Below are 16,821 nucleotides of genomic sequence, written 5' to 3'. Positions count from 1 at the left end.
CCACGTGATCGCAATGACAATGAATATTAATGGTTCTATTTTATAGTCTGCTGGGTAATGTGTCTGTTTCTACATGATTTTCTTTTATGAACTGTATACTGTAAAACGAGGAATGTTCGTGTGCATTTTAATTTCGTGATAGCCAAGATTCACGAAATTAAAATGCACGCAAAAGTTCTTGTTTACACTATATGCATTGAATGTTGAAGGCAACTCGTGAAAATTTCATGCCGCAAAAAAGGCCGTTGACTCCAATTCGTGAAAATTTCATGCCGCGAAAATATCGTGTTTTACAATATCTCTCTTTCCAAGGAAAATTCTAATCATCCAAGAAACATGTAATCATCAAGTCATTTTCCACATAAGCACTGAAATTTACAGCAACAGGGATGACATTTGACTAATCACTATTGGTAGCCAATTCTCCCACCCCCCCCCCCTAAAAAATACCCTTTTATGAAAAATAATTCCAAATACCAGTATCCTGTGAGATTCAAGAATCTCTCAACTCTCAACTACATGCTTCATGTACACTGTAAGTTGACACAATCCTTTTTTTTTCCCTGGCTGGGTCCCAAAACATTTATAAAGAGCAAAAAATTTTACATCTACCCTGCTTTTGTTGTTGTTGTTCTTTTAATGAAGCCTTAATGCCAATGTGGACAACGTGCCTAATCTATCTCACTTAAGCGTATTATCTCAGACTAAATTTATTTTCGCAATGTTTCCTGCCTACAGCGATAGCGGATCCGTACCCACAGTGGAATGCCGACGCCTTTGTGATCATGCTTGACTCTAATGGCGGTATCTGGGAGGGTAAATATTGACTATAGACAGGGAAGAATTCATTCATGAGTAGGCGCTGGCTTGTGACAACACTCATCAATAACAATGACTACAACTGTCTAGGTATATCCAAAGCTTCCTTCATTCATGGTTAAACACAACCTTCTTCTCCCCCCCCCCCCCCTTTCCTTCTTTTACAGTAGATGGGGCATTCTAGTTATCCATCCATTCTATCTATCTATCTATCTATCTATCTATCTATCTATCTATCTATCTATCTATCTATCTATCTATCTATCTGTCTATCTATCTATCGGTATATTTATTAATCCATTTATCTACACTATCTGTCTATCTATCTATCTGGCTATCCTTCCATCTATCTATACATAAGCCCTAGATCTACAAACATCCTGTCCCCAGCAATTCTTCAGGGACTTTATAAAATCAAGCATTATTTTGCTTTATCAGCAGTCCTCTTCATTTCCAATGCCTGAAATATCACAGATTGAGGAAATGAAATATGGGCAGAAGTTGTCCGACCATAGGCAGGTTCACAATGAGAGACTTTGTCATATGATCTGATCTTTCCCTCTTGTTGTTGTTCACATCAATCTTTTATTATGAATGATAATGAAAGATCATAGATCAATGAAAGAAACAAAGAGAGACAAGGAAACAAATCTGAGGTAAGAGTAGGTCTACAACACTTATATCTGAATTTCACAAATGGGAAAAAGTGACACACATGTGATCTTTATGTATTAAAGCCTTAGAATCGTGGCGAGTGGTTTGTGCGGCACAGAGACGAACGCAATACGCTGCCTCCCCCCCCCCCCCCCCCCCCATTCTGTATCAAATGTCGTGACACCGAATGAGAATAGCGCTGGCTCAATGGGTCAGTTAACACATGCTGGGATAAAAAAATCTCCTGACCCAAAATGGCTGTCCGAGCCACGAGAGCTTCCGATCAGTGCCGAATGGACGCACACTCACAGTGCGCATGCGCATGAAGAGAAGCCAAAGAGCCATGCGTCTTCTGGCCTCCTCTCCTCCAATCACCGCAGCTCGCGGTCACAATGTTTGTGTATGATACGTATACACACACACATAAACACACACACGTGTCTCAGTGGCAGCACTGTCCCACACGTTTATGGATAGCACTGCAGTCTGGCATTGCGCAATTGCATGCACAAATTTCGTTCGTTTGGAAGAGTTACGCAATAACGTACCATTAGGGTTGACGATCATCCGACATTAAAGGTACAGTTTACCATTGGGAGCAGTGATTTAAAAATGTTCGAGATATCACATTTGATGCATATGTGTAGGTTAGTTGTATCACAAAACATCAAACCATGTAACAATTTTGCAATAAAGCCTAAAATGTAAGGAGATATCACTATTTTTCTCAATAAACCATAACTGTAGATGGTTTATTCTAGAAACATCTTTTTATCACAACTATTGTTCACATTTTGTATATTTAACAATATTTAACATTGATTATACTGATTCAAATTTTTACATAGGTAGTTTCTATCCCTAACTCACATTTTAGAACTATTTTGAAGCACTAAAGCTGGGTTTTTGTTTCATCTGCAAATTATGGTAAATTTGCCTTTAAACTGAATGTAACAGTAAAGACAGCAGATTATTTTCTTTGTTACAATTTTCAATGATGCAAGGTCCAAAATATACAAGATGCTTTATTTCAAATTAGTAATACATGATATTTGAGCAAGGTGAATTAAACACTGCACTGCCTATGAACAGGGCTGCCAACATAACAACATAGGCAATTACACAGCTAGTACTTCTCTTCTATTTTCTTAATGACTATAGAGGATATAGTCATATAATGGCCATGTCTATGATCAATTTCATATGGTCCTTAGGCCTATTTTACATATGATATATCATGGCTGCACATTTGTTAGAAAGTCCCGTAGAGAGCTTGACACTACTTTCTCTGATGGCTAACCCAAACTACTCAGATCTTTTAAATCTGAAATTTTGTTGGCCCAAAAAAGAAATGTACCGTGGCCCGAAATATGAGAAAACATAACAATCTACTCTGCATCTTAATCCTTTGAGGATGGTTTGATTTTGCTACAACACACATTTCCCATAGACACCTGCCCGAGTATACTTGGGACTCGTCCTCAACAGGTTAAGTGCCGAACAGGCCACCAGAAAGTAGCCTCCTTGGGAAATGTGGGGGCCCAACATCAATTTTTCGCGGCCCCGAGCCATTGCTCATGTTATCAAAGCCCTGCTGTAAAGCATGTCACCATGGAGCTCCATGGTGCTACTATGAATTTATAAATATTACACATTCTTATGTGTTTTTAAAGGGAAGGTAAACCCAAAGAGCAATGTGGATTGAGTGAAAGCAGCAACATTAGTAGAACACATCAGTGAAAGTTTGAGAAAAATCGGACAATCGATGCAAAAGTTATGAATTTTTAAAGTTTTGGTGTTGGAACCGCTGGATGAGGAGACTACTAGAGGATATGACGTATGAGTGGACAACAATACAAAGAAAATATAAAGGATATTCAACAAAAATTCACTTTTCTAGAATTATGAAAGAGCAGTGGACCAACCACTTTCAGAAAGCAGGGGGAATAATTGCTACCCTTAACATTATGTCAATATCAAGTTGATGGAATATGTAATTTTCATGAAAAATGGATTTTTGTAGTATTTTCTTTATATTTTCTTGATATTGTAGTCCACTCATACGTCATAACCTCTAGTAGTCTCCTCATCCAGCGGTTCCAACACCAAAACTTTAAAAATTCATAACTTTTGCATCGATTGTCCGATTTTCTTCAAACTTTCACTGATGTGTTCTACTAATGTTGCTGCTTTCACTCAATCCACATTGTTCTTGGGGTTTATCTTCCCTTTAAAAAGTAGCGATGCATGCCCACATTCCTTTTCTGCTTGCAATAAGATCTAGACTATCATTGGGAGTTAATCACTTTAACTTGTTGACTAACTATGAAATATTACTACAGAATAATGACATTCAAAGAAAACCTAGTATATGCTCATAATTTGTTGCTCAGGAAGCTACAGTAATACCATAAATCTCAGGTCTAAATGAAATCATAAATCATATGATTCTCTACTGTCCAGAGTTGAGCTATAGGGGAATTTTTAGACAATCCAAAGATGAAGATGATTTCAGAATTTATGAAATATGTAGTGCAACATTTCTTGTGTTTCGCACTTTCAGTGTAACAAGACACATGATAGTCATTTCAGACTGAAGAGTAATCGATTTATCACAGAAAATTCTAGTCACTCCTTGACTCTAGTGATTTCAAGACTGTGATTCAGTACATGTACATGATTACATCTGTACACTAGTTACCACAATTCAGTGTTACTGTAAAATCAGAAACTTTCACATGCAAGAAATTTTCGCAAATTTTGTGATGAGCCAAGATTCACAAAATCAAAATGCTAATTAAAGTTCTTATCTACATCATTTATGCATCAAATGCCAGTAGCAATTTGCAAAAATTTCATTGGGAAAAAGGCTGTTGGCTCCGATTCGTGAAAATGTAATGTCGCGAATATTTCTGTTTTTTACAGTAATTAGAGCTTGAGAGAGAGAAAGCGACTGATTTCATTTTGTGACATGAATAGCCCGATTCCTGTATCCACTATTTCTGATGGGGAAAAAAATAAATAAGAGGTCAAGCCAATCTGCTCCACAGTTCCAATCTACAACATTTGTACAAAAAAATGGTATGCGGCAAATCAATTGGTAAGCCCTATCTCTGAGAACTGCCCTCGCTTATTTTTATTGTGTTTCACCTACAGAAATGCCCCAATATTGAGAAAAAAGGCAATACGCAAATGCTGGCTATTGTCGATTACATGATTCTTGAAGTGAATAAACACTGCGAACAAACACAAAATATGTGGGCCTTCAAAGGGCATTTTTTTACGGCAATTCATATCGCAAGAACCTATGCTACCCAGGTGTATGACATTGTGTAATTTTGTCCTGCGCTACCAGCTTGTGGTCAGTGGGAGCGGACAGACTACAGCCCCAGGTCAGTCATCTGTCAGGTCACTACTTATGGTCAAGATTTGAATACCACCAGGCAGCTAGTGCGATTTCCAGGGCAGCATACAATAGTCTATTTTTATATCTCAGGCAGTGCTGATTGCGAATTTCCGTTCGTCCCCTCAGAAAGACACTTTCACACAGCACTGTGCCTTTGATTGCAAACTGTTCAGATTAAGTTGTGGGGTATCATATAGCCATATTGTACTTTATTGCTATTAATCCATGGAGGACAAGCCCTGAGTATACTCGGGCAGGTGTCTATGGGAAATGTGTGTTGTAGCAAAATCAGTCTGTCTTCAACGAGCTAAAGATAATCTACCAGTACTGCATCTAAAGGAAGAGGTTAAACTGTTACTTGTGCAAACTCCAGCAAATTCTTCATTATGCAAAATGGCAAATTCTAATGTTATGAAAATCACTAGATGGAATCACACACCTTAGTTGATATGTGGTAATTTCAAAATTATTTATGATTACTAAATATTGATGTCATTTCAATTTTGTTTACCACAAGTTATTAGTCTGCATGCAGTGCTTCTGAAACTATACTAGCACATTAATACCAAAAACACAATTTCCAAGTTTTGTTTTTAGCAGTCTTTCTTTTCTGCACATCTGCTCAAAAGTAATGATTTAAATTTTTACTTTGAATTAAAATTATCAACCACAAACATAAATGTAACATCAAATGTTTCTGTCCTTATAAGTACATATGGGAGAGCAGTAAGATTATACAATAAATAACCTAATGCCTCAAGCATTTTGCACTGTATATGACTGTGAACAAGTTGGCAACTTACGATTTCCATAACTTTTGTGTAATTAATATTTGATTCTAATGAAACTTTTATTGTTTTTTCTTATTTTACCCTACTGTTGATTGCTAACTTGAACACAGAGTGACACTTTGTTTTACAGTGACATACAATCTGATGCAAGTACATAAAGCTGGCACAGAATCAGACAGCCACTGCTTATATGCATGCCTTGTTCAGCAGATAGACAACTCACTATTATACAATTCCAGATAAATGTCAGTGACTCAATACTTCCAGCGATTACACAGACAAGAGTATTGAGTTTTTTTGCTGTTGAATTCGGAAGTGACTGTACAGTCAATTCTGTGTCATAGCAGTGAAACAGCAAGACATTCCCAACTCTGTTTGGGGGTTAAGAGTGACAGAAATGACCTTTCAGAAACATTCTACCATTATCTCTTTTTTTTTCTTCTTCTAATTTTCTTCTTCTTTTTTTTTTTCTCTTTCTTTTTTTCATTTTTTTTTTCTTCTAATCTCAATTTGAATGTGAGCTACAAGCACGGGTATGATTTTAAAGGGATGGTAAGTATTGGTGGAGATGAGAATTGGGCTATTAACTTTTTGCAAGATACCAAGAAAACACTTATGATATAGTACAGAGCACACAATTTTAAGAGGAATTCAAAGTTTATTTTATGAAAATCGGGTTTGGAATGACCAAGACATCCAAAAACAAAGTAAAACAAAGTGATCGTAATGAAGTGTGGGTCCCACACTTTATTAAGAATCGCTCTTTTTTTGATATCTCAGCCATTTCAAAACCAATTTTCATCAAATAAACATTGAATTCCTCATAGAATTACATGCTCTTTCATATTTCATAAGAGGTTTCTCATTATCTCACCAAATAATGTTAGAAACCTAAAATTGGGTCTCAACCAATACGATCCCTTTAATGTATCGGTGCAACTCGACAAGAGTCACACACACCATACAGCTTCAAAACAAAGTGGCACCCATGACATCAAAAAAGTCCACCATGGGAAGCTAATTTGCATACAGGCAGTCACTGTGGAATATCATGTATGGTTTATTTCTGTTTTGTTTTATCTGATCAAATTGAATAAACCCCCACCCCTTCTGACATGACTAAGAGTACATATTGCACCATCAGAACTATATTTACAGTATATTGCACAGGTGGGATGCCGATAAACAAGTATTATTAAACTGCGGGTGTGCGAGGGAGTCCATCTTTTTTTTTTAACCATTGAAGACAAGCGGATTTTCAAACAGCACAGGCTTCCTAGACACCTGCCCAAGTATACATTATACATATACTGTATTCACATTTCTGGGATACAAGTTTTTAGGGTTGTGTATGATCGACTCACACATCTTTACCCGGGTATGCTTGTAGTTCCCATAATTCACAAAAACAGGACTGTCATATTTGTTTGTTTGTGTGTGTGTGTGTGTGTGTGTGTGTGTGTGCAGTTTGTCAGCAAAGTCTACTGATGGTCAACATTGCGACATGATCACGGTAAATTTACAAGTGAAGTAACTTTTGAAATTTTGAGATATAGCTGCCACAAAAAGTGTCCTGTGATAATGAAAAAAAAAAAAGAAAGACTATGTCACTTTGTCAAACACAATAGGTGATATGCTGATACAGCGATACAGCATCACTTAACAATAAGTTGTTAAGTACAATAGGTGACACTGATACAATATAGATCACCAAAAAATAGTTTGTAAATACAATTTAGGTGATACGCTAGTTTGTAAATACAATTTAGGTGATACGCTGTAAGCATTTCACCTAAACTGTAATTAGGAATTATTTTTAGGTAGCATATCACCTAAAAATAATTTGCTTATAATACAATTTAGGTGATGTGCTGTAAGCATTTCACCTAAATTGTATGTAGAAATTATTTTTAGGTAGCGTATCACCTAAAGATAATTTGTAATTTATACAATACATAGGTGATGCGCTGATAGCTATCACCTAATAAAAAAAAAAAAAAGACTTGATCTCATTACTGGAGATAAAGAAAAAAAAAAAGAAAGATGTTTGCAAACACTAAAAATAATTTGTAAATACAATAGGTGATACGCTGATAGCATATCGCCTAAAAATAATTTGTAAATACAACTGGTGATCATCTAAAAATAATTTGTAAATATTATAGATGATATGCTGATAGCTATCCAAGAAAAAGGAGATCTGATCTCTTCACTGAGAAAAGATTCATGATACTCAGAATTGGGCACAATCAGAGTTTACCAAGATACAGAATAAATTATTTTTTTTTACTTTGGAGTCATTGACCCTAATCTATACACAGGAATTGAATTAGAAAAGCACTTCAAGAAAGGCAGACCTTAGCTGAGCAGCTCATTTCCACCCATACACATGTGCTGATAATCGCCCAATTTCCCCAAAGAAAGTAAAAATAAAAAGCTAAGAAGTGTTTGTAAACCTCATGAACTTCCTGCTGCGTGGCTCCTTATTGCGTCAAGTGTGTGTAATTGGATACATTTTTTTAAATGTAGTTGATGCAGATATGGGTGCACACTTTATCAGGACTGGAAGTTGGGGGTAATGTTCATGTTGGTTGCGTGCGGTAGTGGGGTACACCTCTGTGACGTGTGGGATGTGTGGATGTGAGTACAATGTACGTCTTTGGTGTGGATGAGTGGGTACACAGGGGTGGGGGTGGATGTGTACAGGGTGTGTGGGTGTGTGTGGGGGTGTGTGTACGTGGGTGCAAGTGTGTCCAGGTGTTTTGATGGGAGGGTCTCGATCCATGCGTGTTGCCTTCATTTTAGCTGTATTTGATGAACTGTTAAAATCAAAATTGTTTAGAACAGAACATGCATGCACAGGGACCAAGTGCAATATCTAATGAGTGGAATTATATATTTTTATTAACAGGATGTTGTCATTTAGTTATATTGTTCTATTTTCCTTTGTATATTTGTATGTTTGTATATTTGGAGACTGTTACCACAATTTTTATGCCAGAGTGCATGACAATAAATGACTTGAATCTTGAATCTTGAGCAGAGTTAGTGTTTTATAGTACAGAACACATACATGTGTATTATATGCAAATTTACGCAAACCTCATATTATACACAGCTTGAACTCCGAAGTTCATTCATCCTAACTGGCAAAATACAAAAAATCCTTTAAAAGATTCATAAAAATTCCTGGATCACTAACAATATTTAATCATTGTTCCTTGCATCAATATCAACTTTTCCTGTAAGTTTCATCCAAATCTGTGTTCAACTTTTTGAGTTATTTTGCACACAGGCACCCCAATGCCGACAAAAGTTAACTTCCTTCCTTGGTGGTAGGTAAGTGATTTTAACAAATCAATTTGCCTGCCATGACGACCCATCAGAGTACTTTACGACTCATTACTTTTCAGAATGTAACAAAAAAAAGGGGGGGGGGGTCATCATACATCCCAATGAATTAAAATGATTTCAGGATTTTTATTTCTTCTATTTTTGCACATTTACACTGTTCATCACCATTTGACGAATGACAACATGTTATCTACGTCTATTGCCAGTGACCAAGCATGCTTGGCTCTCGACCAATGAGATTGCAGGACTCTCTTGCCCTGTTCAATAAAATAGATTGACTGATAACTATTATGCAGTACTATTATGATTTAAACCTGAAGTTTATGCTCACCAAATTCAATATTGATATAACATTTGGATATGAAGCTACAGTTGTATGACTGTTCATGTGATTTTCTAAAACAGCCCCTACATGATGTCACGGTTGAGTGATCACAACGAAAGAGTTTCAGTAAACAGAGTTAATGACATGATCACAGAAAATTGTTTGGAATTAACTATGGAAATATTGAGATATAGCTGCCAGAAAAAATGCCCAGAGTTAAAGAAAAAAAAGAAAGATTTTGTCAAACACAATAAGTGATACGTTGATAGCGCATCACCTAAAATAATTTGTGAATACAATAATCGCTAAGCTGATAGCATATAAATCACCTAAAAATAACTTGTAAATACGATTTAGGTGATACGCACCTAAATGGTATTTGCTAATTATTTTTAGTTAGCGCACCTATCACCTAAAAATAATCCCTTGCAAATATAATACAATACGCGATACGCTGATAGCTATCACCTAATAAAGAAAAACAAGACTTGATGTCGTCATACGTGAAAAAATGATTTGTAAATACAATAGGTGATATGCTGATAGCATATCAACTAAAAATAACTTGTAAATACAATAGGTGGTACACTGATTATAGCTGTCACCTAATAAAGAAAAGCAAGACTTGATCTCGTCAAGGGGACAAGACAAGTGATACACAGAATTGGGGGCAATAGACAATGAATTTACCAAGATGCAGAATGAAGTGTTTTTTACTTTTGACCCTGATCTATACAGCCGAGATGGCATCTGATCAGAAAGTCATTTTTTTTTTTTTATTCTTCAGATCTGATCCCAAAAATGTTAGCTAGAACATATCAAAAGCTGCCAAGAGAAAACTGTTCATGGGTAAGTGGGCTACTGCTCAGTGAATGAAGTTGTGTCAATCAAATTCATGAAATTCTTTCGTCGAGATGTTTTCATTGCAACTGATTAACAAAGTGCCCTACACCGACGTAAATAGCACTGAATTGATCAGTGTTTTAGTAGTAGCCATGATAAAAAATCATGGGCGTACATACTCCAGCAGGATTTGAACCTACGACCTCCTGCTCACCACCCAGGTGTCATCTCCACTAGTCCATCAAGCTTTCGCACGACAGCAAGTGTTGGTTCTAATCCTTATATCATGCAGCGGGTACTGCGTAATTAATCAAAATTCATGAAATTCTTTCGTCAAGATGTTTTCATTGCAACTGATTAACAAATTGCCCTACACTGACGTAAATAATGATAATAATAAGTAATAACTATTTATGTCGGTGTACGGCAATTTGTTAATCAGTTGCAATGAAGTTGTGTCAATTGAAAAAAAAAAAAAATGGACCGCCATAGAGATAATGCATAAAAATGGTCAAATTTTGCATGTGGCTAACTTTAATCAATATCTTTTGTTTGTTTTTGGCACTGATGATGTCATCATATTGAGGAAATGCAAATTTCAATCTGATAGAGAATCTGATAAGCCACATCATGCTGAAATCTGAGTGAAAAGTAGTCAAGGATATCAAAAGTGAAATACGCACAAATGAATGCAAATATTTGACGACATCATTTTGATTGCATTTTCTTTCTTTTTTTTTTCATTTCATACAGGAATGTAATAACTTTCAATGAATTTGCCAGCATTGATGACCCATCAGATGACAGACAACTCATCACCTTTCAGAATATGTGATAAAAAATGGGGGAAACCTCTAACATTCATATGAGCAGTTTTTTATTTTTTTATTTTTTTATTTTTTTGTGGGGGGGGGGGCGTATTTGTACCATTGACCCACGTGCTAAATTTTAACTTTAACAGCCTCGTATGAAGTCATAACCATCAAAACAGATTCAAGTGAAATTTGGTAAACATATTCTCCATGAAATTACCAAGCAATTCCATGGAAAAACGGGCACAAAATAACACGTGCGGACTAGTGCCCTTGTGAAACTATGAACAGGCCTGAAACATTATCTACGCAAAATGATTTGTAAGTCGTTCGGAGTATTTTTAAATATGCAATAGTTTTAAACACATGACTGACAATTTATGCTCACCAAAATGATAGAAACAAAAATAATTTGATTGGGAAACTTACAAAATGGCGCCTAGATTGCGTCATTGATAAGCAATTGCATTTAACCATTTTCTGGAGTCTCACACTGACATTTATCTTATTTATTTATTTATTCATTTATTTATTTATTTATTTATTTATTTATTTATTTATTTATTTATTTATTTATTTACTTATTTATTTATTTATTTATTTATTTATTTATTTATTTATTCATTCATTCATTCATTCATTTATTTATTTATTTATTTATTTCCAGCAATAGGGTGGATAGCCCTTTCAGCATAGCTGATTTTCAAAGGGGTCCACTTGACATACATATTAAAATTGATAGAAAAACAACAATGAAAATAAATATTGAAAACTTGTACACCATGGGTATGAAATCAGTTAGCATGAGACATGTTCATGGAAAATTGCATGTGAAGTGGTGATGGCATGCTCTGAGATATAGCGACCAAAAAAAAAAAAAAAGATCTCAGCAGAAATAAAGAAGAAAAAAGATTTTGACAAACACAATACTTTGTAGGTGATACACTGAAAGCACCTTGACGCACCCTGAAAGCACATCACCTAAACATGAAAGATTTTGGCAAAAACACATTTAGGTGATATGCTATCGATATATGTACACAAGTTTCTGCTAGAATGAGAGATGATATTTACATGTCCAACACTGATTCATAGAGATAATATGCTAAATTTCATTTATTCATGACTGATTACATAACTTCTATTCTAATGACTGACATACACTATTGTTGTATTTAAAGGGTTGGTACATAGTTTCAGTTGAGATGGGGCTTCAGGTTTCCGTTAAATTTTTTATTTATTTTTTTTTTTAACCCGTTGAGAACGGTTTGATTTTGCTACAACACGCATTTCCCATAGACACCTGGCCGAGTATACTCGGGACTCGTCCTCAACGGGTTAAGATAATGAGAAATCTCTCATGAAATACAAAAGAGCATGTAATTCTAAGAGGAATTCAAAATTGACTTGAAATGAAAATTTGTTTTGAAATGTCTGCGATATCAAAAACAAAGCAATTCTAGTAGAAGGTGGGACTCACCTTTTATTAGGATCATTTTGTTTTACTTTTGTTTTTGGATATCTCAGCCATTTCAAAACCGATTTTCATCAAAACTTTGAATTCCTCTAAGAATTGTATGTTCTTCAACATCATTACACGGTTTTTAGGTATCTCATAAAAAGTTGAAAGCTGAATCCTTATCTCAACCAATACTATACCATTCTCTTTTAAATAGTACATTTTGAAGTCCTACATTTTGGTAGTGCTAACATGGTGTCAGTGCATTGTTTACAAGTCCATATTGTACTTTAATACGGAGCAAGGGGAAATTTTCAGCACATAGACTAATTACCACAATAAACATCTCCTGGTATTTGTCAGAGGATGTACAGCTGCAATCCTCATTTGGTGGGACTGCCTGCATCCAGGCACTTGTCACAAGAAACCAGCTGGCCTTTCTGGTGTCAATGTCACCTTGTCAAGGATAAGTTGACAGCCTGGCCTTTAAAAAAAAAAAAAAATATCTGGCCTTGATTTAGAAGTTGGACCAGTCTGAGCAGGGAGGTGCTAGAAGGAACCCAGAGCTCTGGTCTAAAGTTCAGTCTTTTGTGGTGAAGAAAATCAGGAAAGCACACAATCATACTTTTTTGAGCTCACTGCTATAAACAAATAAAAGTACCGGTACTGGAATTCTTTTCAGTTTCAAGAGCTCTGAAAGGTAAGGAAACCAGCCAATCTCATGTATAGCAAACAACCAGCATGTTTACACTACTGTGGATGGAATTTACAGTACATACTATGCATTGATCAACCAAGAGAATTTAATCCCAATGAGCAGAGTAAAAGTGGGCAGTAGTGAATGACTTTAATAAAAAAATGTAACAGCTTGATGAAATGTCAACAAAATCAGACAAATATTAATGATTTTCCGGCCATGTTAGCTCCTCAAGGCATATTGCAACTGAGTACATCACACTTTATCATCATTTAAATTGGTTCCTTAATATTCTGAAAAATACATACGTTATGTTTTATATTCATATAAAAAAAAACTGTTTATCGACATACACGTACAAAAACAAAACATTTTTTAATCACATTTTCTATATGTATAACACTGAATGGTAGGCAAAAAACACCAAAGATGGTTCACTGACCAGCTCACTAGTGCACAAAGTTCCACAAAAGTTTGGACAATTTCCGTTGATTTATGGAATACATTTGGGAGTCTTGTTTTGCTTGATGACTTTGCCTATTTATTTGATTTAAAACCTCACATATCAGCTAAAAAGTACAAAAACAAATTCATATGGCTCCATGGGAGAAGTAGAAATATGTTTTACCAAAAAAAAAAAAAGAAGAAGAAAAAAAAATTCCCTTTTGAATTTACCCCAAGTGTTGAATGAAGTCCCTAGTATATTATTACCACTGAAAAAGAGCAAAGTTTTATGCTCCTTTTCACAGTTCTCCAAACAAAACATGCAATTTAGCTTTGAGGCACGTACCATGCACAACAAATACAGTACATTCATTCAAAGGAAATCATTTGAACTCCAGTTCTCAGAAATACTGACAGAGAGACAAATGTCATACTCACGAGATTCCCAACATAACTTCTCACAGAAACTGACAAGTCAAACGAAACATTTGTAAAGATACAATTGCATTCAACGAATCTCTCAGGTACTACCATAAGGTAGATTATGTTTGATTTCCTATACCTGCTCTTCTTGTATTCCTTTTCTCATTTTTTGTTGGGGCATAATTGCCACATACGGTACAATCAGAAACCCTATTCACATGCTCAAAAAGGCCCGTCTTCATCGGACTGAATTTCAAAATAGCATGCAACTTTTGTGGCTAGGAAATTAGCACGATGTCAAATTAACCCACTATTCATACCATGAAGATGCAAATAGCAAACTATTTGTCCGGAAAAATTCCCCCAAAAAATCTTGTTCTTGTTCGTGAAATAGTGTGAATCAGTGCAATAATAAGCCAGTTCACAATGCCACTTTGTGCATGAGCAGAAAAAAGTTCATTCATGCCAACGGGCATATAAATGTTGGTTTCTAAATTCAATGGGATAAGCATCTGTGATGCAATAAATTCATATATTCCTCATAAATGCTGCTTGCCACCACATCCACCTGACAGCAAAGTGGTATAATGGTATAGTGGTATCAATAGAAAGAGATCACACTCTAATATATTGTATATTCAATGCAATATATGATGAAATGATTGCTTTCCCCAAGTATTTATTGATGGATCATTCTGGTCAATCTGGTCTAGATGCAAGTTCATTAGAACTTTGTTTGAACAGGATTGATGAATTCCACAACTTGTTACATAAAGCTTAAATGCATTATGTCCCTCTAAAAACGAGTGAAGTGCCCCTAACTGACTGAGAAAAAAAGAAAGGTCATTTGGACTAATGTGCCAATGAGCTGACTCTGAACCGGCTTATAAATTGGGTTGCATCCCCATCAACCCGAAACTTTCTCAATCCCATCATATTGGGGAAACCACTTTCAAACCAGCTGTGTAAATGATGCAACGTGCGCATGCATCAGTTTCAGGCTAATTTCCCACGCAGGCTGTTTTCGAGGGAATGAAGACGCACATTCATGATATTGGGCTATTTTCCCAAAGCAACAAAATAGCCAGGTAGTTTGAACTCCAGTTTGATCATTCTAGACATGCCTAATGAGATACAATGGAGGTCGTTGCCAAGGAGGAACTCACCCTCGCATACAGTGAGCGATTTGGCCACCCCCCACAGGGCGTCGTGGATGGGTTTTAGGAAGGAAAGCTCCACGGACATGATCAACGACAGACCGATGACGGCAGTGCACAAGTTCCATGGAGAGGTCGGCCAAAGACCATTTAGGATCAGATTCCTGGGGGAAGGGGAAATGAATCATGAACATGATGAATCATTTTGCAAGGGTTCCATATTTACATTTACCTTCCTAACACAAATCGAAATGTGATTAAATACCAAATACTGATCAGTGGTGACACATTTGTACATATTTACATTATCAAATGAAAATAAAACAAAAACTTCATTAACTTGAGTCAGAAATCCTGATTCTAGGACCATAAATAATAGCAGAGTTGGGGTAAGGTTTTTTTGGTGGTTTTTTTTTTTTTTTCTTCTTAGTATAATATTTACCTGGTAGGTTTTTCTAGCATTAGTATACACATTTGAAATATCTGCTAGCTTTTAGTCAGCAATAGTGCTCTGAATAAATCTCTTCCCATGAAGTTGTCTTCCTATAATATTTTGATTAGAGGTATACATACAAAAAAGGAAATCTTCTATAAATATCTCAAATTTTACATTTACATCATTGTGTCAAATATGTAATCTATCAACCACTCTGCTCACCAAACTTGCAATTATTATGGAGTAACTATTTGTTATTGGGATCTAATTTGTAGGTTACAAAATGTATCTATATTGAAAACATTTTATTTGTTTATGGGGTTGGTTGGCAGAATGCAAGATATTCATCAGAAGAGCCAAGAGGGATAGAGATCTGGATTGGTAGGTAGACAAGATTCCACAAACAGCTCAGAGATTCATCCAACTGTAAGTGTCTGTATATTTTTGTTTATTTGTTTGTTTGATTTTAAACATGCTTCTTAATCTTTAATATCCGGCACTACAAAACAAACGAAAGGCGATGCAGAAGTTCTAGAACGTAAATTTACTACAATACTACTAATACTTAGGACAAGTTCCACCCCACCCGGCTAAACATCGGTGTAAATACGAGTACTATCGGGTGCCATGAGTAGGATTTAATCCGTTCAGAATTAGGATTAGGGTTTATTAGGGTAACGGGAAGGGTCTGGGGTAATTGTCCATGGGGTAATTATCCCAGAACCATGAACAATCAACCACACTTCATTGGACAATACTTCTTACCTTGTACGAAAGAAATTCCTCATGGACGATCTGCGGTATCTCTCCAAACGACTCTCCCACGTATTTTCCCCCGTGCTGGAGAAATACTCGACTTTCGGTTCGCTAACAACAGCGCTTCTCGCTTCAGCCATTCTGTGATCGTGGATTTATGAAGGTTGAATTCGTGTGTGATTCTGATAACGATAAAAATCGTACCGGTAATAGTATCCAAACTCACGATAAATACACGTCGAATTTCCTACATCTAATGACTGCTTTTGATATTTTGAGGTACACACATCGTCAACACAACAGCAAGGTCCGGCAGCTCAGCTCGCATCCAGGGTACCCAGTCAGTTGGCTGAGAGCTAGCTAGAGCAACGCAACACACACAGCCTGTACGTGCGTGAAGGCATGCAGAACTAGTAAATGATAGGATACATAATGGAACACGAGG

General features: G+C 36.1%; 1 protein-coding gene across 1 annotated transcript in view; it reads right to left on the bottom strand.

Moving 5' to 3' along the window:
* Nucleotides 1-16,615, bottom strand: part of LOC140237936 (carnitine O-palmitoyltransferase 1, liver isoform-like) — a 41,919-nt gene extending 25,304 nt beyond the window's left edge. The window contains exons 1-2 of the mRNA XM_072317865.1: nucleotides 16,386-16,615; nucleotides 15,194-15,348 (exon numbers count right to left, since the gene is read on the bottom strand). Of these exons, the coding sequence (XP_072173966.1) occupies nucleotides 15,194-15,348; nucleotides 16,386-16,516 (286 nt within the window). The 5' untranslated portion in view covers nucleotides 16,517-16,615. The remainder of the gene's footprint in view (nucleotides 1-15,193; nucleotides 15,349-16,385) is intronic.
* Nucleotides 16,616-16,821: the final 206 nt, after the last annotated feature.

This window comes from Diadema setosum, chromosome 14 (genome assembly GCF_964275005.1).
Source record: "Diadema setosum chromosome 14, eeDiaSeto1, whole genome shotgun sequence".
In the NCBI taxonomy this organism is placed as follows: domain Eukaryota; kingdom Metazoa; phylum Echinodermata; class Echinoidea; order Diadematoida; family Diadematidae; genus Diadema; species Diadema setosum.
The sequence above is the reverse complement of the archived record's forward strand: the minus strand, read 5'-3'. Positions and strand labels throughout refer to the sequence as shown.